The following is a 26,974-nucleotide window of genomic DNA, read 5'->3' on the forward strand; positions in this document are numbered from 1 at the left end:
ATTAACTCGAGGTCAAATATATAATTTAAAATAAAAAAATAAAAAGCGAAATCAATTCAGGCAAGTGGGACGCAGCTTCCCATCCCATGAAATGACCACTCGTTTGAATTCGCGGCTCAAAGTTTTAATTTTTAAAATATTCTTCCTCACCGCAATAAATATCAGCCAGTAGTTGTCAGGTCATTTACAGAGAGAACCGGAGATTTCAGATCCGGCCGACCCGCGTCTCCCTCTCTCTCTCTCTCGCTACTTTCCTTTCGATCTATCTGCGTGAGTTCTCAGGTACCTTCCTCTCTCTGGTGTACTTCGATTCAAAGCCGTAAGTCGTTATGATTTTTGATTTTGTCGCGGATCAATCTTAGATCTACATCGATCCCAATACGTAGATTAGATTTACATGCCTGATGAATTCCTTTAGATCCACGGGTGGACGATACATACATGTTTGCACAGTAATACACGTAGACGCCGTGATAATCGTCGTTTCATGTTATGGCGACTTCGATCTGGTTTTCATTTGATTTGCTTTCCCGTCGGTTGGTTAAGTTTCATGGTTTCAAGAAGCGTGCCTAAAATTTCGATAGATCTGTTGCGGTAATTTAAACAAACAGCATGCTTTCAATATTGACTGGTTAATGAGCTCTATAACGGGATTCATGTTATGTTTAGGGTTTGTTTGAGTTGCTTTTCTGCTGATTATGTCCGGGTATTTTTGGTGGGTTAAGTAAGATTATGCGCAAGTATTCATATTCAGTCACTTCTTTAGTTTTCTGGATGTGGATTTGTTGATCATTTCTGGCTAGATTTTGTTACGATCACGTGCCAGCCGAAGCGGGAACAGCAAAATCTCGTGCTTGCGTTCACTTGATTTATATTTGTTGTAATTTTCGGACCTTGATGGTAGCCCCATGATGGTGGCTGCATTGTGCTGTTCCATCTGTGAGATTATTCTGATTTGTTTATTTGAAAACTTAAATCTGCCAGTGCTACGCTAGAAGCTGATTGCTGGAGTGAATATCAGAAACAGAAATGGGGCTGACATTCACCAAGCTGTTCAGCAGGCTCTTTGCCAAGAAAGAAATGCGGATTCTTATGGTTGGTCTTGATGCTGCGGGTAAGACTACCATATTGTACAAACTCAAGCTTGGAGAAATTGTCACAACAATCCCTACTATTGGTAAGCTCTGACTCTGGATTTCAACATCACTTCTTATTTCACATGAATTGATAGAAGTCATGCAGGGTTGAGTTAGTTTTCCATGTGTCTTGTGCCAGCCAATTTCTTTGTGCCCATCTAATTTAGCACATTGCTGGTTTAACACACGAACATGTTTGGTGCTTACTTTGAATAACATGAATTGCTTTATTCATGACAAGCTATATTTTCTTTCTTCCCTACTTACAACCTTTCTGTAGCACAATGAATCACAAATCCACTATTCATTTGCTCATGTAATTTATGGTCAAGTAAAAAAAGAAAATTTCTTTACGAATGTGCATGTAATAGCATTGTTCATAAATGAACTGAAAGTAGGAGTTATTTTACTGATGTCACCCATAAAGGGAAATAAACTATTTGTCCATGCCTAATGTTACTGGACTTGAGAATAAGTAGAGTGCTGCCAAATTCACTCTAGAAAATGCTGATTAAATTGGAGAAGTGGACCGTGAAGTACTGGTGAAGCCTTTGACAGCTTGCTGATTGGTATTTGTCTAGTATGATAGTTACACTGATAGATCCTGAGACATAAGCACTGACACTGTACAAAGCTGAGAACTAATTTGCATTGTAGGTCTGTTTGTTCTTTTTGCTATTCTCGATGTATTTATTAATGGATACATGAAACCATTCTCAAGTTCTGTTCAAAGGTTTCAAAGGTGCTTCTAGCACCACAATGAAAGGTGATAAGACAATATTTATAAGCTAACACGATGGTACAAAATTTAGGCAACAATAAGGAGTGGCATGATTTGGGCTAACATTTTTGTGACACTAAAAGATGGAAGAAAATAATTAAGGGCAGTGATAGGGGTGCCGATGGAGTCCCCTGACTCCATTGGGGGCTACTCCATTGGGGGTGACTCCATTGGGGGCGACTCCTTTAATGCAAGTTTAAGACATGACTCAGTTGACAGTAATTAAAGACATGATTGGTGGGCTCATAAACGCTTATAGTTTAAAAGTCTTATCATTATCATCATTGCAAGCTTTAATGCCACTAGGTGGGTTCAGATGCATGACTTCTAGCTGTCCAAACTTTGTCTTTAATTCATATTACAAGATTTGACAATTTTTATGCCAGTTGTCAGTTACCTAATGAAGCCCTTCTTGTTTATACAAGTTTGGCATTGGCTGTGGTACGGAGAAATACCTTCAATAGTGAAAGTGTTAGGGGCATTTTTTAACTTGGAACTGGGTTGTGACATAACCCATTGGTGGAGTGTTGTTTAAAAATCTAACACCAAAATTAGTTTCCATATTGGTAGGTAACTAATATTTTAAATGACCAACAACCAGCACATATTTATAGTGACATATTTTCAATAATTGCACTATAGAATTTATTTAGCGGTGTTCCTCTTTCACAAATTTTTAATCATTTATATAGTGGCAGTCATATTTTTAATGAAAGTGCCATGGAATTGCCATGGAATCGTGTGTCTTGTAGGATTTAACGTTGAGACAGTGGAGTACAAGAACATTAGCTTCACAGTTTGGGATGTTGGTGGTCAAGACAAGGTATTAATGTTCTCTTTTATGTTCCTTACTGTCACCAAGTGATTGTTGAGTGACATTGCACTAAATTTGCTGACATGTTATGGATATTAGAGTTAATCTTGATAATATTTGAATTATTATTATTTTATTTTTTTTGAATTGCAGACCATGGCTTTTGAGTCTGTTTCATTATCATCCTTAAGCGTTCCTGGAAATTTTTATAATTGTTAAATTATTTGGGGCAAGTTGGGTTATGTTAAATTGCCATAGTACTCACTAATTGGAGTCATTGGCTGATCATATGAAATTCTTGATGCAGAATTAGTTCCTAGTGAAGTGAATTCACTTCCACAAGGTGCTGGTACCAATATATTGTGGGGTTCTTTGTGAGCATCTTTTGACATGAAAAGGAAATACGGTTTCAACTTTTGAACCCACCCCACAACCCAAGTTTGGGCCCTCCGCCCTTGGTCTCTTTAGGCTGAAATTTCTAAATGTCATTGTCATCCAGTACCATTAGAGCAACAAGTTATTAGATGCTTAAATCATTTAACTATATGATGATATTTTGGCTCCAATCAATCAGAGATCAGTGAGAGCGAGAAGGAGCAATTGTAATTGGTATAGCATAAACAGAAGAATAGGGGAAGAAGGAGAACTAACGGAAGGCGAAGAAGGGTGGGGAAGAAAGAGTTTTATAGAGGAAAGACCGAAGTAGCAAAGAAGGAATAGAATAAAGAGGAGCATTAGAAGAATAGCATGCATAATAAGAGATGAAGAAGAGAAGGAAGAGTGGAAGAGGTAAAAGACGATGGAAATTGGGAAGGAGGGGTTGGAGAGAGAGAAACTGAAGGGAGAAGATAAATATTCAATATTAACTGAATATGGAGCAGGATTTAAAGTTAAAGTAGTAAAATAATAAAAAGCATAACAAAGGCCAATGCTATAAATTTCTTTATGGAATAATACCATAGAACACTTAATTTTTTTATCTCCATCATTCTCTTCAACTGAGTAAAACCATCTAGTGGAGATCACATCATCAAAATCAGCGTGGGTTGGATGTTTGGCTTATTCTTTTCCTTCTTGATATCTCTCTATTTCTTCTTCCTCTTTATTTCCCTCTTTGTTATTCTCATTCTTTCTCTAAATATCTATCCTCTCTTTCTGCATCTACTCTTTCTCTGTTTATTCAGTACAAACTTTGGTATCAGAGCGCTCTCCTTTCCTTTGTTCTCTCTCTCTCTCTTTTTTCTTCTCCCCTCTTTTCACCAATTATGTTCTCAGGGTGGTTCAAAGAATGACTCATGAACTATTGTTCTGTAAACTTCAAGTAAATACTCATAGGGCGTCTGTGAAGGTTCAAGGTGATAATCATCAATCAAGAGGTCATGTCTATTTTTCAATGCTAGATTTTATCATGATGGTTCTGTTTGTGTTCATCTTATCATGATTTCTCTTTTTCATTGGTGTATTCTTATGATGATTGATCACTGTGGTTTCTCTTTGTTACAGATCCGTCCATTGTGGAGGCATTACTTCCAGAACACCCAGGGGCTTATATTTGTGGTGGATAGCAATGACAGGGATAGAGTTGTTGAGGCAAGAGATGAGTTACATAGAATGTTGAATGAGGTAGATTTTGTTTTTTGTATTTTATTAAATGCAGTTATGCAGAAATGGATGGTTTTGTTACAAGTTATTTGGCAATTCAGCTCATTCGGTGGGCAGCTGTTGCTATCTGGCATCTTTGACATCTAATATTTTTAGTGTCTCATTTGTTATTTGTTGGGTGAACACCTCCACTGCCTTAGTATATGCTAGAGTCGGTTTTGAAGAAATATGATAATGCAAAGTAGATTTCTGTCTTACTTCTCTCCAAGTTTCTTTACCTTTATTTCATCCTCTCCATACATGTCACGTGCCCTATTTATCTGTGTTGTATATTGAGCTACCATTTCAGTGCTCGTGTCTGCACCATCTTCTATTTAGGATAAAGGCAGAGTCTTCCTCTTGTATTCAGAGTTTTTGCCCTGCTGATTTTTATTTTTTTTTTGGCAAGTCTCCAGCTGAAATTATGTTTGCCTTGTAAATTTCATGTTGGCATGTAGGAGAAGGATAGGTAATTTAGCTTTTTGGTACAAATATTTGACTTAATCATGTCAATCTGATGGCAGGATGAATTGAGAGATGCTGTTTTGCTTGTGTTTGCTAACAAACAAGATCTTCCTAACGCAATGAATGCTGCAGAAATAACTGATAAGCTTGGTCTTCATTCACTCCGACAACGCCACTGGTAAATTTTTCATTCTGTTTTTGGCACTAGTATGAGTTGTATATCAATCTCAACTCTGAAATATTTGGAACAAGCATTGCCATGTCATAAGCAATATTTGCAGACTTGATTGAAAACTTTACATGTGTATCTGTTGCACCTCTGATGTGCAGACGGGTTTACCGAGAGCTTGGTTTTTTAAATTAATGGAAATGGATCAAGGAAAATGAACAACGAATTTAGGCCTTTACTTGTGCTCTTGCTGGATTCCCTTTGTTGGTTTGTTTTCAGGTACATTCAGAGCACATGCGCAACCTCTGGAGAGGGGCTTTATGAAGGCCTGGATTGGCTCTCCAGCAACATTGCTAGCAAGGCAAGTTTGTTGCAACCTTAGGAGGTCATAAGAGAGAGAGATATTTGCAGGAACTTCTTATTTTATAAAAACTGGCACATAAAATTCATTCAGAATAACGTTGCAAAGATTCTTGTGATATAAAGAGTTTTATTGATAGTTTTCCAATTTTAGAGATGAATTTGAAGTTGATGTTGTGTTGGCAGGCATAAAAGGTAGCGAACGAGGATTTTGCTTCTGCTGGAAGATCTAGTGATGCATGGTTAAGCATGTTGTCTTTCTATAAGACCTCCGCAATTCAACAATATTCTCCCTTGAACACGGGGGTGGACTTTGTTATAGCAAGAACAGTAGCTAGCTTGAGTTTGCCTATTGTTTGATTGTTATCGCTACTACGTTTGGCCAGCACTTACCAGCTAGTTGTATGGCGTGTTATATTCTTTGAACTGAGCATTTATGCTGTTCTCTTTTGGTTTATTTATTATGCATTTAGATGGACCTTCTATACTCTTGGATTTTGGATTTGCTGCAGCCCAGAACAAATAAAAACAAAATCACATTCCTTAAAGCAATCCAAGTGAACACCCACCCCCCCAAAAAAAGAATTTTCTGATAAATACTTATTATTCAACTCTCGAAACTCTTATGTAATTAATAGTTCTGTTAAGACTGTTAGTAAACCATGGAACCTGGCAAAAGCTATTGGGTTGTGTGTATTCAATTATGAATCAGTTTCCAATGTGATAAAAGAGTAATTAATCCATGAAGGGCATATATTCAACGTCAAGCTTGAACCCATCTGGGAATTAACTATTAAGAAGGGACAGAAAGGGGAGAGGAGATGAACCAATTTTTCCAGATCATGATTGCCACTTGACAATAAGCCTGCAAAGCATACCCAAATATGAATTGTGCCTCTCGAATTGATGGTTTTAAACTACTAATTATTCCTTCTCAGCTAATTTTCTTTTCAGAAAAAGATCATAGGCTATGCTTGAGTACTGATGGGGTGTTAGAAATCATTCTTCCATGTGTTAAAAAGTTTGTCTTGTCAAGATAACGCTGTCAGCTTCTTTGTTTTATTTAAATAATTACTAGTTATCAGACTTAAATATATAACATTTAAAGTCTCAATGCTATTACTAGAATAGTCATAGGTCTTTCTCTGTCACCAAACCTATAGATTAATGGTCTTGTTGGCCATATGTAACTTTTTAACTTTAAAAAGTCATGGAATGCCTTTGGTCTTTTCATCTTAGTTGGCCGACTAGAACTTATCCTATGGGGTGCCATAAACAAACAGCCCATATGGCCTCAACGCTATCAACTTCATCTCCAATTTAGGCTTCAGGACAAGGTTGATTAGTCAATCCAACAGGGTATTTAAGGGTTGTTAAGACCATGTAGAGAAGAGATTATCTCTGCCCACAACTCATCCACAGCCACACAATTGGCTTCACAGGATCAGTGCTCCTTCCCCATTACTTTTTTATGGGTTAGTCCAATTATACACACTTTTGGTTCGAGATATTAAGAAGACAGCTTTAAGATAATTTTGGGTGGTTGATACATGGTTTAATGGACCCCATAGTTAGGAATTAGTCATTTGAGCGCTGGGGTTTTGTTGATGATTTAGTCTAAACAAGAGATCATGAACCAGTTGATGTACTTTGCTCCCTTTCTTCGACACCCCTCCCCACTCTTTTGTGGCTCGGAATCGCTTAAGCCTAACTCAACATGATCTTTGATCTTATCTTATCATCTGTCTTAAGGGTTGAGCAAAAGATCTTCATTATCAAATTAAGATCTTGAAGATGATATTAGCCATAAGCACATCAACCACCACTAGTTCTCCAAAAGATCTTATAATCTTGCAACTTAGGTTTTGGACCGCTCATTAAGGCAGTTCTTTTAGGGCAAAGTACCTAAATTGTTCCTTGTTTCTTTAATTTGGGAGACCTATTTCAGGATCTATGTTTTCACTTCAAGAGATTCACTGACTTAACACAATGAGTTAATTACAAACACAACGCTTGAATGGCCCCAGAATTTTGATACTTTTATTTTTATTATTTTTACTTATATGCAAGAAAGAAAAAAAAACACTATAAATACATGGAAAGAAGAGAAAATATTCAATATAACTAATATTATATCGTCATGTTGTGTGGTATATAAACTTTAAATAGATGATAATTAATGTAATTATATTATCATATGTCATCATGCTGACGTGATATTACAAGTTAATTATATGTTGTCATGTATTTAGATACGAAAATATAAGACAATCGATGAACATAAATTTTATTTTATATTTTGTGAAAACCCACAAATAATTATATATTTAAGATTTGAAATTATAGCACCACAAGGATGTGTTTTGATGGCTGGCTAATTTAATATATATATATATATATATATATATTTACCAACTATCATGTATTTACAATGAACATGCATTATAACATATGATTGAATCATGTCATATCTTATCAACACAATGACATATGGTATTGCAGTGACATTAAATGAAAATTCCAAGGGTCAATAATAATAATAATAATTTATTTAGATCTAATTACATGTCTACTAATCCTTAATTGGATACCAAACCATGTTAGTTTGGGAACAAACATGCCATAAGATCAAACAACATTAATGACTCATTAGTATCAAATCTGGGAATCTGTGTATTTGGTTAATCAACCATTGAATACTTGATCCTAATTTTAAATTTTTCAAGAGGATTAATTAGTCTACAAAATACATATATATATTTATAATTATACATATTTAAAATCAAATTAATCAATTTTTCTTTTGGGTCTTTGAGTAAATTTTAGATATAGAAATGGCACACAAAATAAAAGCTAGGGGAATGTTATTGCAATAATATTTTTTGTATTTTATAAATGAAAAATGGGATTTTTTTTTTTTTTTTACTTTTAATTTGAATAGTTAGTATACATGTTTGATTTATGCTTTGATTGTTCAACATAGAGAAATTTTTGGGTGGAATTGGAGACAAACTATTGTGGCACTGTTGGTTCATCCCAGTAACAATGAATCTAGCTGTAAATTAATTGACTTGGGAGACCGGTTATTTTGAGTTTGTGGAAGTCTAATTGACCTTTTTGTTAGGTTTTTAATCATTTTTTTGTTTTTTTAGAAATACTATTTTTTTTTAACATTTGTAATAACGCTTTGTTGTTATTAGAATATAATAATTAAAATTGTTTATTCTAAAAAAACTCAATAAAAAGTCGGCAAGGTCAGGTATAGAAGAACAAGCTTGTGTAAGAGAATCACTATGTAACGAAAGAAGCCAAAAATTATTTGGAACAAATTCGATTCGTAATCTGAGAAAGCTGATTGCACTCGAAAGAGAGGCACATGAGATTTCTCATACGTTAGTCTTTCGATATTTAAATAAACAAGTATATGAAAAAATATGAATATAAGTATACTATAGAATGCAGTGAGTTATCTAAGGGAAAGGGATTTCTCTTAGAGGACTTACTCTTTGAATTGTTTGTTTGGGAGAGCTTTTTCTCTTGAGGGAATGTTCATTTTCTAGGAGAATTTCTTCACCAAGAGGGAAGCTTTATCTGGGAGAATTCTCCTCAAATAACAAGTTATATCATATTTTATATTGATAGCTTGTACTATGTGTTTTATCAAATTTTAAACATTTTTAAGATTTAGGGTTTGGAGTTCTTAATCAATATTATCTTGTAATGCGTGCGGTAACACTCAAGGATTTTTAATCATTCCTCATTTTATCATCAAAACAGCTATTCGGACACTTGAATTTAATACTTATCATAATCTAAACAACAATTGATTTCTTAAACATTTTTATCACTACAATAAATTCAATTTTATTTAAAATTTTACTTAAATTTTTTAAAAAGTAAACTGTTATTGCCAAATCATCTAATTAACTTTCATTTAAAAATTTTAAATTGGCCACCCTTTCAATTAAAAATAACCAAATAATAAAGAATTAAACAATTCAACTAAGTCTAGGATTTATGAAGAACATGCATGCCCAACTGGGCAGTTTTAGCCCTTTTTAGTCACTTAAGCTTGTTTTTCATCTTACTTGTATTATGTGCACGACATACTCTTTAATGCATCACTGGTTTTGCTTTTAGTAAATATTATGTACTTTAGATCCATGAACACAATGATAGTATCAACTATATATATATATATATATTAAGCCTTTTGAGTAGTAGCTTTTGTAGATGATCATGACATGTTGAATTTTATTGATGAAAATAGTCATCTTTAGTAACAGCTGGAAGGTAAGGTTTATTGAATACCATAATGTGTACTATTTCATTTTTTTTTTAATTTTTAAATTAAAAATCACTTCTGTAGTATAATAAAAAAAAAAATTGAGTTCAAAGAAACTAAGAATTTAGGGTTTTAGTTGTACCAAAAAAAGAAGAAAATAAATTTATAATTAAATTAAATTCTGATTCTTGCAATAACCAAACCTGTGGGGGGAATAAGGGAGCGAGAGAAACAAAAGCATGGGGACGACAAGATTACGTGCCTTATTGGGCCTCTGGACCCAAAACTCTATGAATAGTCTTGGACCTGAATCAAAGTTATCTAGGCCCATTAGTTTTGGGCCTAAATTCAATTAAAACGGCCCATAGAGTGAGAAAGAAAACGCAAGTTAAAATGAAAACTTATATGTATATATATATATATAAGTATTTATATATACATGAAAATACTATTTTGTTTTTATTCATTTCTTGTATCCTTTTTAAGTTCTTATCTTAGGAAAAATATGCATGTGTAACATAGTTATGGATGCTTGGATGCAAGTTGGCGGATCATGCAATGATATATATATATGTATGTATATATAATGCATATGGTGTAACAAAGGCATGGAGTAGCTAGCACATATATGGAGGCAAAGTGGCCATGCACGCATGCCATGGTACATGCATGCACACGATCATCATCGATATATCATAGCAATATTGTTGTTATGGTATACATATATAAGCGAGTTGGGTTAAAAGTTATCTTCCCAATTAATTAAAAGATCATAAAATTATCATATTTAGACTCCCCCCACCTCTATAAATCTCCCTTCCAACTCCGTTTTCTTTCTTCAAACCCTAGAAGATCCTCTCTCTCTCTCTCTCTTTCTCTCTCTCTCTCTCCCTGTGAAGAGCCAAATAATGGATAAAAAACCATGTAACTCTCAAGATCCTGAGGTGAGAAAAGGGCCATGGACCATGGAAGAAGACTTGATCCTCATCAACTACATCGCCAACCATGGCGAAGGTGTATGGAACTCGCTTGCTAAATCTGCTGGTAATTACTTACTTCTATAATTCATCGTCCTTTCTTTCTTTTTTGATCATGTATATATGTTCTTCAAATGGTGACGGAAACCCTAGTTTTAGAACTTTAATATATATATATATATATTATATGTGTGTGCATGTTGTTCGATCTTGCTAGGTCTGAAGCGTACCGGAAAAAGCTGCCGGCTCCGGTGGCTGAACTACCTCCGACCGGACGTCAGAAGAGGTAACATTACGACGGAGGAACAACTCTTGATCATGGAGCTGCATGCTAAGTGGGGAAACAGGTTAGCAAGACTAGCATGCCACACGTATATGTATATAGAGTTACATTTACGTACATATATATGCTATATATGCTGTACACTTGTTAATCCGAAAGCAAGTTAAGTGAGCAGAAGATTCGAAATCTAAGTCTTTCCTTCTGGTCCAAGTGTTCCGATTCATCGAAATCTTTGCTCATACAATCGTAGGACACGAGAGCCACTAGCTTTGGATTTGGAGAGAGAAATAATTACAACGTGGGGAATACAATCTGTGGCTAGGGAAAAATCCCCGCTTTAGAGAATTTTCTCGCCAATTTTCGTGGCTGGGAAAGTCTTCCCGTCATTTTCTTTTTCTCCTCAATCTCACGAGTCAAGCCACCCACACAGCTAGCTAGCTAGCTAGCCCTACAGGAATAGGACGCCACCCTACAACTTCATGTTAAACCTTCATGCTTTTATTCTTTTTGGGCTTCCAATAGATTCCACCTTCTTTTTCTTCATGGGATCTTCCAAAAAGAACCTAAAAATATTAAAAAAAAAACAGTCGGTTTTAGAAAATCCATCCCATATTACTGATCATGGGTTCAAGTCTCTTCCACCTTAATTTCTCATGATCTAGATCCAGCTCTCTATAGAAATAAATATAAAAAATTATCTTAAGCGAATCTAGCCAACATCATGAATTAATTGATACACATGCACATGTATATATTTCTTTAATTTCTTTGTTGAGAAGAAACTACGGTACTATTGAGTAGAACATATATATTTTGCAGAGATGTAATTAAATTATCTTTTTATAACCGTAAATGCAATAAAGAACAGAACAAAAAAATTGGGTTTTTTATTTACTAAAAGTAGTAATAAAGCGATGGACTCTTGAAAGGGGGATTTTGGGTTAACAAGATACCTTTTATGAGAGGTGGCTGAGAGGGCACGTTGTGCCGAACAGTATGAGCAAGCCGAATTTTCCATTTTGGGATCAGCCCAACTTTCAATTCGTCACATGTTAACTCTCCCAATCAATTGAAAGAGCTTTCCTCCCTCCCATTGGCTTTGGTTGAAGTGGACAGCTGCCCAAATGTTTTGGCCCTTCAAGACAAAGTGTCCTTCTGACTTAGGGCTTTCACACACCCAATTGGGACACTAGAAATATATTTTAAGATCTATATAGTACAGAGAATAGGGTAGAAAATTCCTTGTCTCTAGGGCTCACTCCTCCGTACAAGTAAAAACTCATCACACATTATGCATGTTTATTGTCGTCTACTTTATTATACCTTGCTATCATCATAAAAAACCGACATAAAATGATTTATTTTTTAGGAATAAAAATATAATTAATATTTTTTTTCTTGGGTTGGTAAAGAAAAGAAAGGCAAAGGAAGACAAAAAGATTACATCAACAAGACAACACAAAATACTCTCTCTCTTGCAAAAATGGAAGAGTACATTAACAAGTCTCTTCTTTGAACTTTGTCATGTGCCATATATAAAATTTTGTGCACTTCCTACTTTGTAGAACATTATTTTAATGATTGAAAATATTATTTGAATACTCATGTTTGACATTTTTATTGATGTCTTGTATTATGTGTCATATTAATACAAATATACAAAATAACAATACAGACTTATTTATAGAAAAAAAATAATGGGGATATATGATCCTTACCTTACTTAATCAGGATATAAGACCCATTTTCATAGAAAATAAAATTTTGTTTCTCGAAGAGAACTAAATCACATAGTCGAGAAGGGGAAATTCCCTAGTTGCCCCCTCTCGAGCTAGTGATTGGACCCACTTAGTCGAACCAAATATCATTGTCCATTAATCAAGGGCTATGGTCTTCGAGAGCAAACCTCTGGGGACGCTAGCTGCCAGCCATAGCTCAAACCTAACAAACAGTTGGCGGCTGAACTTGGTCTGCATGCGCGTACTCGCAGCTACAAAGTAGTTAACATGCATGGATGACTTCATGCACTGACACCTTGCACCATCTCTCTGTTTCTATAGCTAGTCGTTTCCTTTAAATAACGAAACTAGAAAGTGAAGCTCTTCAATTCTGAACCGCGGAACATGAGGCCTTTCAATTTCAACCACGGAACATGATCCTATTCAATTACTCAAACGTTGTTTCAAACGAACAGTAGTTTTAAATTATCGGCCATAATGCTAATGCGTCACTTACTTCTCTCTCCATTACATTCTACTTTTAGAAACTATTTAAGTCGTCTATAATTAATTTCCTAGTTTCAATTGTCCTTCTTAGTTATCGCTGATATATCTTCTAATTATTTATGCTGTTGCTAATCATATTATCATGTTTAATCAATCTTTAATTATTACACTTAATTGTCTGTCTGTCTGTCTTGGAGATATATATATGTAGTAGACGACAGCCCTTTTATATATGGGACAGAGAGAATAAATCTTTTTAATGATCTTATTATATTAAATAGATATATATATATATATATAGGGATAGGTGTAAGATACCTTATTTTATACGAGTTGTTGCATACTATTGTTTATAAGTGGATTATCTCATGCAAAAGTGCTTTCATATTGATTTGGTGGATTAGTCCACTGTTTAAGGAATTCAGATGTAGGATTAAGATCCAACCAAGTTAAATGATTTTTAATCCAAATTCAGAGGCGGGTCTGCATGCCCATTTTTTTAAGTTACCCATTTTAATGTATTTGTTTGCTTTTGATGACTTTATGGTGGCGAAGGTGGTCAAAAATTGCCAAGCATCTGCCGGGAAGAACCGATAACGAGATCAAGAACTACTGGAGGACTAGAATCCAAAAGCACATCAAAGCAGCCGAAACACCCAGTGCCGGACAAAGCTTAGAGAGCAACGACCAAGCCAGCACAAGCCAGGTTTTCTACGCCGCCGATCACCAGACAGTCGAGACTTATTCGCCGCCATTGTACCCTGGTAATATGGAGGCTTCTCAAGCCTCCTTTCTGGCTGAATCAAACGACAGCATCTGGAGCATGGAGGATATCTGGTCCTTGCAGCTTCTTAATGGCGACTAAACGCTGAAACTATCACCTCCATCTGGACCTCACTATATTAGAGGTTTGTTTATACTAGAAAGCGTAGTATATATCTTCCATATATACGCTACTTTCTTGCTTAAGTACTTACGGCCGGCCTGTAATAGAATAAAAATACTTATACTACTCTTTATATCATTATATCTGCTTTAATTAATTATATATATATATTATTATATAGTTTGGATTTGCAGTAAACTTATGAATATTATGTAATGGAAAATATATATAGAATGTACAAAGAGTACTGTAAACACGAGTACTGCTGATATTGATCATATATATATATATATCTAGCCATATATGTTCAAGTCGTTTTCTCTCCGAAATATCATTGTTTTGTCTGTATTACTGAGCAAAGAGACGAAGCTAAATAATGGTGGGGGCACCCATTAAAATACAAATTATCTTAGTCTATTTAGTGTCGACTAATCCTAGGTTTAGTTCCTTAAATGATTGGTAGTAGCAGTAGGTAAAGTACTTCTTGATTGCAAATCAACTTTGTTATCTGAGTTGACAAGTCGGATTATATATATGTTTGGTGATAATCAATTTCACAACTATAAATCCTTCTGTTAATTAAACTGTTTCTTCCATGTGAATGGTAAATTATTTTAGTTTTAAATTTGAACAAAAGATATATAAACATCATCAGTACCACAAGCTTGAAACAGATTAAAGGAGATGAGGTGAGCTAGCTGCTAGCTAGCTATGGCATGCATATACATGTGTATGCATGCATGGCGAACAGGGCTCTGATGATGCTTAACAAATGAACAGATACCTAAACTTAACAGGGCCTATCGGGAGCCGACACGTGGAAATGCAATGCATGTGTTGCAGGAAAATTCCATCTTCTCCTTTCCATTTTATGCAGGTCCATCCATGGCTTCGCAAGCTTGAAGTTCGACTTAAACCTAACTCTCTGAGTTCCCAAAAGGAAGTCTTCACATGCAGTTATCTCCATGCACAATGAGAACCACTTGTTCATCCAACATGTTACCGTCCTTAACACTCTCTTTACCTAACTACATATGCAATATACCATCATATGCATCTCAACAACCACAAATGAATCGTGGTCGATATGTCCCGACCCAACTTCACATTAATGGGACAAAAAGAGTTTTGAGTATTTGAATTGATCTATAAATTCAAACTTAACATTCAATTCGAGCTATTATAGTTTGAGAAAATGTCTATTTTAACTAAAGAGTTGTGTGGAGTCTAAACTCTCTTGTGCACTATTAATGTTCATGCATTTCTCAAAATATAACATGTTATGATATTGTTGTTCGAACATAATAATAAATTTATTGACTATAAATGTCATCGTCAAGTCGCTTGGAAGCTGCTAGAAAGAGAACGATTAGAGGGTGTAGGAAAATTCCCGTACAAATATTCCGATAATGATTAAATCAAATACTGAAGAGTTTAATGTTGTATTGAAATCAATATTAGAGATATTTTTTTAAAAAATAAAAGACTATTTATTCATAGAGAAGCATGGAGATTTTTTACATTCCTTAGAATTATGATTTTTACCGATAATATTTGTCTTGATATTTTATAATTCATTAAAATTATATTTCTTTATGTACATTTATCTTAATATTCTAAGACCTTATTAGAGTTATAATTCTTTATAAATAATATTTATCAGTTTTGTATAATTATCAAAGAGATTTTTAGATATTTAAATTTTTTTAATTTGCATGTTGTGTGGGATTCCCTCTTAATGAGGCAAAAATTATATCCTTTTAGTCAAAGCAAATATTTTGGACATTTAGATATTTTTAATAAATTTTTACCTACGATACAATACATATAAATATTATAAAATTATTATAATTAAGTATAGAAATAACATTATTGTTTTTATTTTAAATATAATAATATTCACAGTATTATCTTGTTTGCTTCTCTTGGCGGACGTGTCATTGGACTGCAAGTCGCGAGAGACAATGAAATTTGGGCCACACGTTTGTATTAAGTCACGTGTTTCAGATGCAAAATGAGCCGAGAAGGCGAAATGCCATGTGCTAATGATGCGAGAGATTCACAAAAAAAAAAAAAAAGACTGTTTTGGGCCAGCCCATATACGGAGACTTTTATTGGGCTGCCCTTGGACGAGTCCAACCCTTATCATTATTTTTGTTGGGCCACTACAATGAGGCCGTTCTAATAAATATCTCTTTTATGTCAAGCAACTGGGAATTTTAAGGCCACTTCCTCGGAGCAATGTATTGGGCTAAATTTATATTTTTGTCATTGTATTTTTATTATTTTAATTTTACGTCTATATCAGTATTTTTGAATCAATTTAACTCTTTGTATTTTAATTTTTTTCGGTGATAATTTAAATTTTTTATTGTTTCAATTACATTTCTGAATCTATATTTTAAAGTTAATTTAACACATATACATTGATGCGAATTGAGTATGACTTATATTTTATCATTTCACTTTAATTTTTTTTTTTACACATAAAAACGTATGAGTTAAATTAACTCAAAAATATAAATTCAAATGTAATTGAAATAATGAAAAATTTGTGCTGCCACACAAAAAAAAAAATTAAAATATAAGGATTAAATTAATTTAAAAATTAGAGTTAAAGAGCATAATCAAAATAACAAAAAATTTGAGTCACACAAGTAAAAATATGAAGTTAAAAAAATTACTTTATATAAATATAAATTACTATAAGATTTTTTTTTATATATAGAATTGTTGTACTACTTAGTTTGAGGTGGGGTGGGGTGGGGAGTCTCTGGACAATTAGGAGTGTCAACGATTCGGATTGGTTTGGTTCTATAAGAATTTAATAATCGAACAATTTTTAACGGTTCTGAAAAAATAAGAACCGTAACCAAATTATTACATATATAAAACTAAACCATGACCAATCTATCACACTGGACCGATTTCGGTCTATCCAATTAATATTTAGCATTTCTAAATATTTTCGTAAAATATGAAATTACAAACAAATTTGTTAATTAAAATAAATCTATAACTTCATTAATGTTTCAAGTCTTGAAGTAAAAGTAGAACAAAATAATTCATAAACTATTTCGTTAAATGAGATTACATCGATCATTTAGTATAGTAATATCACATAAAAGTATAGAAATAAAAGAGTTCATTAATAATAATAATCAATAACAAAAAAGAAATGAACGAAAATTAGCAAATTAAAATTAAAACAACATAATCAAAGCAAAGTTCTCACTACCACTAACAACAACATCAAAAATATTCCCAATAAGTCAAAGACTCAAAGTCTTAACAATAACCCAAAAAATTCAATAGCATCATCAACACATTTCTTTTCTAAAAAAATATATAATATATATAAGTATAATATCCATTCCGGTTTGGTTCAAATCACAATTTGAAAAAAAAAAAATTAATAACCAAACTAAATATATCAGTTCTTAATTTTTAGAACCAGAACCTAACCTTTGAACTATCGACCAATCCAAAATGCAGGGTTCGATATGGTTTACCAGTTTTCGAATATTTTTTAGCACTCCTATGGACAATTGTTATTCTCGGATAGGCTTTTCTCCCTAGGCAAATCTTTTTTCTTGGGCACATTCATTCTTCCTGGGTATGTTGATTATTCCTGGGTAAGCCTTCATTCTCGAACACAATCATTCATGTTCCTGGGTATGCTGAATTTTTGCGGGATGCATGACACCTGGCCCTCCGAGTTCCTAGGGATGTAAGACATGTGCCCCTTCAAAGTCTTGGAGATGTGGGACACGTGTTCCTCCGAGATCATTGAGAATCACACTTATAAATATTCAACTCTAATACAAAGAAAATGGACTTTCACTTTCGATAACATCGACACTCTTTTATTGCATTTCATCTACAATTGTTTTCGTTTGATATTGACTTAAGAATCAGAGGATAATCACGAGCGAGGAATCCACACAAGTCTTTGAACTGTTGTTCGTGATCACAACTTACTAGGAGGAAACTAACGCCTTCTTAGAACACTTAGCATCATTCTCGAAACACAACACCACGTCTCTACCTGACACTCTCATTCTTCTCGAGAAAATATTCTTATAGGATAGCCTAACTTCCTAGATAATTTACTCTTCTTGCGATTTTGCTTTTATTCTTGGAAACCCTCCACTTGGAAGCTTTCTTTCTTTCCATAAGCCCTTTTTTTCTTCCCAAAAGCCATATTTCTATAATTCATTATTTCTTCCCCGAAGCTAGCTCTCTTATAGGAGTCCAACCTCCCAAAGCCAACCATTCGTCCGTCTCGACAAGCACCTTTGTTTGGAGCTGAACACAGATGTCTAGTGATCGTTCTCACATTATAAAATTTTAATTATTATATTGTAACAACAATAATAATGATATTATATTATTATTTATAGATAAAAAATCAATTAAAAGGGGCTTAAATGGTCTTACACAACCATTATAACGAGGGATGGATTAGAAGGTTTAGCAACAGCCAAGCATCGGGCGACGCGTTTTGTAAGATTTCTTTTATTCCTTGCCAACTGTCCCCCTTGTATAATAATCCCACTGGAAAAAGCAAAGCGGGCATCATATTATACTTTGCCCCGCCGTGACCGCCATTCTTTAATTAAAAAAATAATTTTTTTAATTTTTATCATTTTATTAAAAATCATATTATATTTTATAATTACGTAAATTAAGATTGAAAAATGACGAATTAATATTTGTGTTTCGAGTTCGAGTCTTGCTGTATGCATTGTGTTCTTATTTAATTATTTAACTTATTATTAGCTTTATAGTATTGTACTTCAAGTTTCAAACTTTGTGTTAGCTTCCAAGAGTTGTACTTTTTTTGTGATTCAAAAATTAAAAATAATTGTTAAAACCAAATTTAAATAAATAATTTATTAAATTGATTTGTTTTTAAAATTTAGGGGTTTAATATTTTACCCCTTTCTTTAATAAAAAATTATTTAAATTTTGTGTTTGGCTGGGAATAAGATAAATTGGAATCCAAACAAGGAATGTGTGGCAGAGGCACGGAGCCCCATCCACAATTCACTTAAGCGACGTCGTATCGACGCAACCTGCCAAATCATCACGGTTCGCAAAGCTTACGTCCCGGCAAGTGACGTGGCACAATACTACTGCCTGGCCAAGCAAACTCCCGGCCCCACCGACCCTAATCAACCGCCATTTCCGTACGCCTCGAAGCACCAGAACTTAATCCCCATAGGGGCAAATCCGTAAAACAACAGAGGACCCGCACCATCTCTCTCTTCAGCCCCACGTTTAGATTTGGGTCCGATAAATGGAGGAATTAAATCTTCGAAATTTCGTGGGACTCGAAGAGTTGAAGAGCGTGCTTCCTTAATCCAAAGCACAGTTTCGAAGGCTCCTCCAATAAAATCCAGCAATGGGGAGAGCGTTTGTGTACGTGATAGTAGGCGGAGGCGTGGCAGCCGGCTACGCCGCCCTTGAATTCACCAAGAAAGGAGTCTCTCATGGCGAGCTCTGCATCATTTCTGAAGAATCTGTAAGATTTCTCCCTCTTGTCATCCCTTGTTTTTTCTTTTATTAATCAGTTGTCTTCAGTTCTCATTACGTATGGTCTTTGAATTTACTTTGAGAGAGTAACGAAATTCGCAATGGTAAGCTCCGAAGTAGAACCAAATGTCCCAGTTTTTTTTTTTCCCCAATTACGATTTCCGCCGTTTACTAAATTGCCGGTTGATGAACAGTGTACCGTTTTTCTACTCTCGTGATTCTCGGAGTAAAATTTAGATGTTTTTCCTTGAATTAACTATTTCTGGGAGTTTGATTAACTCGTGCAGGTTGCGCCTTATGAGAGACCGGCCTTAAGCAAAGGTTATCTTCTACCAGAAGGTAAACTCTTTTTTACCACAGATTTCTTGCCTGTAACAATGTTTCAGTTCTTTCATCACAGATGCATGATGCTCCGAATATGGTAACTCCGAGTCTGCTATGAGTGGGGCATATGTGTATTTCCTTTTGAGGTTCCAGTTCTCTTGTGCGTGTGATTATATAGTCTGCGGGATCGTACTATTCCACTTGCTCTTGTCCAAGGTCACTTGACCTCGACCCATTTGCTTTGATCTAGATCTTGAGCTGTTTGAGGGAGTCACTTACTCACTTCACCGAATGACTTGAGTAACTTCCAACACTAGGGGATTCTAGAGTGTATTTTTTCCTCTGGGGCCACTAGGGGTCTTTTGGTTTGGTGGCAACAACAAACTGGAGGCTTATCACAGGTGTGATTCTTCCCTTGAAGGACTCATCAAGGCTGTTACCGGCTGGAGTTAAATTATGCCATGTGCATTTAAAACCTTTCTCTTCTCGTTGGTGAGAATTTGTGTAACTCATATAAACCCCGAGGAAAGTGAAGGCTTTAAGCAGTTTACAAATGGACACGACAAAGAAGCCGTTCAGCCAATTGTGTCTGCTGGCTGAGAAAGACAAAAATGATACTGGGTCTATTCAGCTCATTTTATGTGTTGACTGGACTGAATATTAATAGCTAGACACTGGTGTAATGTGATTACATGTTTTGGATTGTCAGAAGTATTTCCATAAGAGTTTGCTTGACTTGTCTTTAGATTTTTGCTTTTGCTTATGGATCTCTTAATTTTCTTTGCACATGCCATAATAAGCTTTTGACAAAAAACAATGTAAAAGTTTGAATATTTGCGACTGTTTCTGACTCTCCATACTGGTTTCCTATTAATGTTTCCATTGTTGTAATTAAAAATATTGATTTTTTGACATGCAGGCCCAGCACGCCTCCCATCCTTCCACACTTGTGTAGGTGCTAATGAGGAAAGGTTAACGCCAAAATGGTACAAGGAACATGGTAATTCTTCCTCATATTATACCTTGTCGAGAGATGGCTGGAGGTCTAGAATTCATGTAGCCAATTCCACTTAGCGGGATTGTGGCTTGCGATTATTGTTGTATTATATCATGCCCACTGCAATTTATAAAAAAGGAAAAAAAGGGGAAAGAAACTGCTCAGTTGACTATGAGGTTTAATCAGAATGCTAAGAGCCTTTAATCCATGCTGTATTTTGAACTTTAAGCCAAATGTTTTGATAACATGCAATTTAGGTTAAATTGAAAATGTCCTCCCAACTTTTCACCTTGTAAGCCTATGCATGTCAACTTAATGGAATCATATATGCTTATATGACCAAGTCTAACTAGGAATCATATAATTTACATAATAAACACTGGCAAATGTTTGAAAACGTTAATTGGTTTATTTGCTAATTACAACAATTTTGTTAACCAAAAAAAAGGAGAAAAAAATAAAGAAAAGAATAGAAGGGTTAGGGTAGTAGTTTCGTAATTAGGTTCTTCTTACTTCCAGTTTGTGCTTCCAATTTGCTTATAGTTCACTGTCACAATTTCTTGAGGGTAATTATTTTGTCAATGTAAAAACAATTGTAATATGAGGATTAGTAATCATTTGCTAAGTTTCTACCCGAAGGGGCATGGGGTGTTGAATAAAGCAGCTCTGAGGTTCTAGCAGCACTGGCAAAGGCTCCCCGCAGTTATTTTGAGAGCATACATTGCTTGCTTAATGTGATCTTGTTTATTAAATCAATATAATTAGATTGCTTTTGTTTGATTTTTTTTTTTTCTCTTGGTGCAATCACTAATCATTGGAGTCTGAATATCTATTTCTAGGGATTGAACTGGTTCTTGGAACACGGGTTAAGTCTGCAGATGTCAAGCGGAAAACGTTGGTAACAACCACTGGTGAAACTATAAGCTACAAAATTCTCATCATTGCAACAGGTGCTCGGGTATTGAAAATAATCTTGCAATACTCTATATGCATTGTGTATGGGTAGTGAACTATTAGTGGTATTGTGGTAGTCTTTTTGCCTATCTATCCATGTGTGTTGCACCCAAAGTTAAGTTGGATGTTGTGAATGATAAATAAAAGTATTATTTTGAAGAAGCTATAGAGAACAAGTCATCTCCCTATTTCTGAGTGCTGCTGCATAATGTCTGTAGACCTAGGACCTAGGCTAAAATTGAATTTTGATTTGTGAAATGCAAGAAGCCATAGTTTGGGCATTTACTTTGATTTTGTTAAGTGCAAGAAAACCTAAAATATTGCCAAAATATTGTTAAAAAAATGGCATTCTCTCGTTTGAAAAAGAGTTTGTAGTGCTTAATAATTTTGCATATAAGTTGCCCTGGAAGTTCCTATATGAAGGATTGAAGGATCTCAAAATTTATTTATTTGTTTGAATGTGCAGCATGATAATTTTATCACGAGAAGCTACAGTTGGCTAGGGGCAGTAAGTTAAGGGGAATACGGTCCTTAAACTGCAGTTTCATGTTTGAGTACACTTGACAAAAACATATTTTCCATGAAATGAACTTAATTATCGAGCTTGATGATTGTGTTAAGACTTCCAAATATTTTAGTCCAACCATTTAATTTTTGCCCAATCCAAAATTCACTTATGTTAGTCAACTCAAGAGCTTTATGTTAACATCCTCCTAGTTTAGAACGCTTTTGTTACCAAGGTTAATTTTCATTCAGTTCAGGCAATATTAATCGTCTTTTTTTACTCTGGTGTGCATAGGCTTTGAAGCTTGAAGAGTTTGGACTTGGCGGATCAGATGCTGGCAATGTCTGCTATTTACGTGACTTGGCTGATGCAGATAGGCTGGTTAATGTTATGCAATCCTGTATTGGTAAGAATGCCGTTGTAATTGGTGGTGGATACATAGGAATGGAGTGTGCTGCATCTTTGGCAATAAACAAGATAAATGTCACCATGGTTTTCCCAGAGGCACATTGCAGTAAGTATTAAAGTTTCAGACTGTTGCATCTTTTAACTTTTTAATTCCATCCCCCTCCCCCAGTTTCTTAACCTGTTTGAGAATCCATCTTTCAATGATAATGGGAGATCTCTAATTTATTTTTTCCCTAATATGAAGTGAAATCACTTTTCCAAATCATGTTTTAAGGTAGTTCCTCAAAATATTAATGGGGAATCACCTAACCTTTATCCTATATGCTATGAATCTATGACCAACAAAAATATCTGAAACTTTAATCCAACTAAATGGGATAGGGCCGATCGGCTAATCCTATATGCGATGATCCCAACGACAGTTCTACTTTGAGTTTCAGAGTAGCAGTTTTTTTGAAAGTATGATTATGTAGTCTCAACCAGCGCATTAATTTTATAGTGTGATCACACCATTTATGGTAACTATTGCCTTCCCAAGTACCCATTACAAAGAACAAGAACAGAGTCCCTTGCTTCAAGAGATGGCAACCATTAAGAATCATGTTAAGAAGGAACAATCAACAACTACAACAACATATCCAGCCTTTATCCCACTATGTGGGGTTGCCTACATGAATTCTAGACTTTCGTATTTCTGTCTTTTGGCTTAATTTTGATAAGATGTCCAAATGCATTTTCAATGTGGACATCCATTGGCATATACCCTTAAGTGGTTCAAAAACATACTTGTATCCAATTTTTGCATCTCTTTGGACATTTTCATTTTCTAGCAAGATTTTCTGTAACCATCTAAATTTACTGCATTTCTGTTGGCTTCGGTGTTATAATTTTTGCACCACTGATGAACCACATAAGCATTTGCTCTAGACTTCAGTCCATTAATCTTTCTTTGGTTTGTGCAGTGGCCCGTTTATTTACACCCAAGATTGCTAGTTACTATGAGAAGTATTACATGGCTAAAGGAGTGAAGTTCATTAAAGGAACTGTTATGTCATCTTTTGAACTGAACACTGATGGAATGGTAAAGCGCTAAAGCTTAGGTTAACTGCCTCAAATTGCTTATATTTTTAAGAAATGAAGCTTGCTTGGCTAAATTTTATCGCGAAACTTGAACTAATTTATCATGTAGGTTACAGGAGTTAAACTTAGGAATGAGAATCGTCTTCCCGCAGATATGGTTGTGGTGGGAATTGGAATCCGTGCTAACACATCCCTATTTGAAGGCCAACTAACTCTGGAGAAGGGAGGGATTAAGGTGAACGGGAAAATGCAGACGAGCAACAGCTCAGTCTATGCCATTGGTGATGTTGCCGCATTTCCTGTCAAACTTTTTGGCGAAACCCGCAGGCTTGAACACGTTGACTCCGCGCGAAAATCAGCTCGGCACGCTGTGGCCGCAATCATGGAGCCGGAGAAGACCGGCGAATTCGACTACCTGCCATTCTTCTACTCCCGCGTCTTCACCTTGTCTTGGCAGTTCTACGGGGACAATGCAGGCGAGGTTGTCCACTTCGGGGATTTTGAAGGAAAGACCATCGGGGCTTATTGGGTTAGCAAGGGTCATCTTGTGGGTTCGTTCCTAGAAGGCGGAACCAAGGAGCAGTACGAGGCTATATCCAACGTCACGATGCTCAAGCCAGCAATCGAAGATTTAGCCGAGCTTGAGCGACAGGGTCTGGAATTCGCTTTGGCAGCAAACCAGAAGCCGTTGCCACCGCCTCCACAGCCCCAGGCTCCTGATGTCAGGGGCTCTGCCTTGGCTCTGGACAAGCCTCTATATGCGTGGCACGCAACTGCCGGAGTAGTAGTTGCGACGTCGGTAGCTGCGTTTGCGTATTGGTATGGGTGGAGACGCAAAAGGTGGTGAGGGAGTTGGCAATGTATGTGGCAATGGGGGGAGTGGATCCGTGTAGTCGATGGTTGATAATAACCATGTTGTAACAGGTTATACAGTTGGGGAATTTAATATACTTGCTGTCTTATGCCATATATAGTTGTTACCTCAATTCCAATATCAATGCACTTTATCAGGTTTCCGTCGAGTGGGTTGTTTGTGCAATTCTTTCCTTGTCAACGGCCCAGTTCTTATGTTGTTTCTTTTCTGGGTGACTTGTGTGGAAGTGTATTTAGCTTGCCAAATCATTAGCTATTACAGATATATAGTACATTCAAGAAGACTGAAGGGCATGAGGGCATTTGGTCTAGTGGTATGATTCTCGCTTTGGGTGCGAGAGGTCCCGAGTTCGATTCTCGGAATGCCCCTAATTTTTTCCCTTTTTCGTGATTGGCAAAGGGCAGTATTGCCATTATAAAAAATTACCCCATAAGGATGACTCTTCCCATAATCCCACTACTCTTATCCCCATCACCATTTCCTCTCTCTCTCTCTCTCTCTCTCTCTGAGCGAAATGGCTTCGACACTATCATCCATTCACTCTCCGCTCACCCTGTTACCCATCGCCTTCGGCCACCAATTCTACTCACGCTTCCCTCATTTTCCCTAAGCAAACTCCACAATACCCTCTCGGGGCTCCGAGAGCCTCCCGCCGCGCCACCTTCCTCCTCCCCATCGCGGCCGTGGATGCCCCGGAGAATGTCGTAAAGCTCGGCGATGACATCTCCACTTTAACCCTGGCAGACGCCCAAAAGCTCGTCGAGTACCTCCAGGACAGGCTCGGCGTGTCCGCAGCTGCCTTCGCCCCAGCCGCCGGCGATGCTCCGGCTGCCGCAGAGGAGAAGACGGAGTTCGACGTCGTGATCGAGGACGTGCCGAGCAAAGCGAGAATCGCGACGGTGAGGGCGTTGACGAACCTGGCTCTGAAAGAGGCGAAGGAGCTGATCGAGGGGTTGCCGAAGAAGTTCAAGGAGGGCGTGTCCAAGGAAGAGGCCGACGAGGCGAAGAAACAGCTCGAAGAAGCTGGAACCAAGGTCGCCATTGCTTAGCACCTAATCGAAATCGATCCAATTGGGGGTAAATTTTTCCTCAATGTATATACTTTTACTCTGATTATCAACCGAAGCGCAAATGGATTCAATCTTGCGGCTTTGCTCTTCAAGTGTTTTTGTTGAATTGCGCGAATTCGCATTGCACGTTAGTTTCAAACGGATCGATCAGAGCTTTATTGTTGAATTGCGCTCGTTTGATTGTATTATTAGGATTAGAAAATGGATGGAAAATGCCTTGGAAAGGCTCCCCAACGGATAGAAAATGCCTTTGGATTGGATGGAAAGACGAAAGTAGGCTTCACTACCTTCAAATATATTTGGAGAGCGGAGAATCCAATGAATATTAAAGAAATAAAAATGGCTAAATTTATATTTTTATCTTTATTTTAATATTTTTTATGTGATTATTAAATTTTTTATATTTTTGTACTTATATTTTTATATCAATACTTTAATTTTTTTATGTGATAATTCAATTTTTTTTATTTCAATTATATTCTTATATTTTTATTTTTAAATTAATTTAATTATTATACCATAAAAAAGTTAAATTAACTCATTTTATTTTATTTTTTTTAAAATTAACTTAAAATTATAAATATATAAGTGTAATCGAAATAATAAAAAATTTAACTTGACATATAAAAAAATTAAAATATTAGAATTAAATTATTTTAAAAATACATATACATAGTATATTTAAAATAATGAAAAATTTAAATAATTACACCAAAAATATAAAAATACAAAAGCAAAAATAACCAAATAAAATTTATGAAGATGTTATCTGTAGGTCTAATATAGATGCTTTGATGACATTCTCTATTGATATCTTATATTATAATTTTAAATTAAAATTTAATTTATGTTACTTAAAAAACATATTTAAGACCCAAATAAATGAAACCGAATATAATTTTATTTATCAATAATAATAATAATAATAATAATAATAAATGAAAGTAATTCTCTCAGAGTTATCCTCGTACTGTATCTTTCTTCATAAGATCCAACTCTCCCTAACTTTACTTTCCTAAAGAATAGTGGATTCTTGTCCTTTTGGATTGGCCACTTTCTTTTCTCAAAGAATAATAATTAATTTATTGTCCAACTGAGTTGATTTGACTGGGCACGATATAAATTGAAATGTTTGCAATTATAAAAATATGCTTTTTAAGGCATTAGTATATGTTTTTGGTAACGACAAATGCCATAATTTG

The 26,974-nt window shown here is 35.4% G+C and overlaps 3 protein-coding genes, 1 non-coding gene and 1 pseudogene across 6 annotated transcripts; all 5 read left to right on the forward strand.

Annotated features, from left to right (window-relative positions):
- Positions 1 to 116: 116 nt before the first annotated feature.
- LOC127804268 (ADP-ribosylation factor 1) lies at positions 117 to 5,853 on the forward strand. Of its 3 annotated transcripts, none has more exons than XM_052341100.1 (7): positions 117 to 282; positions 985 to 1,177; positions 2,670 to 2,740; positions 4,235 to 4,354; positions 4,897 to 5,015; positions 5,286 to 5,367; positions 5,553 to 5,853. In XM_052341100.1, the coding sequence occupies exons 2-7, from the start codon at positions 1,030 to 1,032 to the stop codon at positions 5,556 to 5,558; spliced, it is 546 nt and encodes a 181-aa protein (XP_052197060.1). In that variant the 5' UTR covers positions 117 to 282; positions 985 to 1,029; the 3' UTR covers positions 5,559 to 5,853. The 3 variants fall into 3 exon arrangements, with proteins under 3 accessions (XP_052197060.1, XP_052197062.1, XP_052197063.1); XM_052341102.1 differs by having other exon boundaries at positions 175 to 270; XM_052341103.1 differs by lacking the exon at positions 117 to 282 and adding an exon at positions 435 to 594.
- A 4,659-nt stretch (positions 5,854 to 10,512) lies between these two features.
- Positions 10,513 to 14,194, forward strand: LOC127804680 (MYB-like transcription factor EOBII). Its single transcript, XM_052341603.1, has 3 exons — positions 10,513 to 10,695; positions 10,846 to 10,975; positions 13,692 to 14,194. The coding sequence occupies exons 1-3, from the start codon at positions 10,560 to 10,562 to the stop codon at positions 13,999 to 14,001; spliced, it is 576 nt and encodes a 191-aa protein (XP_052197563.1). The 5' UTR covers positions 10,513 to 10,559; the 3' UTR covers positions 14,002 to 14,194.
- A 5,135-nt stretch (positions 14,195 to 19,329) lies between these two features.
- Positions 19,330 to 24,850, forward strand: LOC127804725 (monodehydroascorbate reductase 4, peroxisomal). The gene is made up of 7 exons (XM_052341684.1): positions 19,330 to 19,549; positions 19,848 to 19,899; positions 20,804 to 20,884; positions 21,721 to 21,839; positions 22,635 to 22,854; positions 23,711 to 23,829; positions 23,938 to 24,850. The coding sequence occupies exons 1-7, from the start codon at positions 19,430 to 19,432 to the stop codon at positions 24,673 to 24,675; spliced, it is 1,449 nt and encodes a 482-aa protein (XP_052197644.1). The 5' UTR covers positions 19,330 to 19,429; the 3' UTR covers positions 24,676 to 24,850.
- Positions 24,851 to 24,996: 146 nt separating this feature from the next.
- On the forward strand, positions 24,997 to 25,970 carry LOC127804726 (50S ribosomal protein L12, chloroplastic-like; annotated as a pseudogene).
- On the forward strand, positions 24,999 to 25,070 carry TRNAP-UGG (transfer RNA proline (anticodon UGG)). Its single transcript has one exon. It is a non-coding gene; the product is annotated as a tRNA-Pro (tRNA).
- Positions 25,971 to 26,974: the final 1,004 nt, after the last annotated feature.

The sequence above is a fragment of the Diospyros lotus genome, chromosome 6 (assembly GCF_014633365.1).
Source record: "Diospyros lotus cultivar Yz01 chromosome 6, ASM1463336v1, whole genome shotgun sequence".
NCBI lineage: Eukaryota > Viridiplantae > Streptophyta > Magnoliopsida > Ericales > Ebenaceae > Diospyros > Diospyros lotus.

What these genes read in the sequence shown, in the direction of transcription:
- LOC127804268 (XM_052341100.1), top strand. Translation starts at nt 1,030, where the DNA reads ATGGGGCTGACATTCACCAAGCTGTTCAGCAGGCTCTTTGCCAAGAAA. An exon ending in ATGTTGGTGGTCAAGACAAG is followed by an intron (nt 2,741 to 4,234) that starts GTATTAATGTTC and finishes TCTTTGTTACAG; the next exon opens with ATCCGTCCATTGTGGAGGCA. An exon ending in TCACTCCGACAACGCCACTG is followed by an intron (nt 5,016 to 5,285) that starts GTAAATTTTTCA and finishes GTTTGTTTTCAG; the next exon opens with GTACATTCAGAGCACATGCG.
- LOC127804680 (XM_052341603.1), top strand. Translation starts at nt 10,560, where the DNA reads ATGGATAAAAAACCATGTAACTCTCAAGATCCTGAGGTGAGAAAAGGG. An exon ending in CTCGCTTGCTAAATCTGCTG is followed by an intron (nt 10,696 to 10,845) that starts GTAATTACTTAC and finishes CGATCTTGCTAG; the next exon opens with GTCTGAAGCGTACCGGAAAA. An exon ending in CATGCTAAGTGGGGAAACAG is followed by an intron (nt 10,976 to 13,691) that starts GTTAGCAAGACT and finishes ATGGTGGCGAAG; the next exon opens with GTGGTCAAAAATTGCCAAGC.
- LOC127804725 (XM_052341684.1), top strand. Translation starts at nt 19,430, where the DNA reads ATGGGGAGAGCGTTTGTGTACGTGATAGTAGGCGGAGGCGTGGCAGCC. An exon ending in TCATTGCAACAGGTGCTCGG is followed by an intron (nt 21,840 to 22,634) that starts GTATTGAAAATA and finishes TGGTGTGCATAG; the next exon opens with GCTTTGAAGCTTGAAGAGTT. An exon ending in AACTGAACACTGATGGAATG is followed by an intron (nt 23,830 to 23,937) that starts GTAAAGCGCTAA and finishes TTTATCATGTAG; the next exon opens with GTTACAGGAGTTAAACTTAG.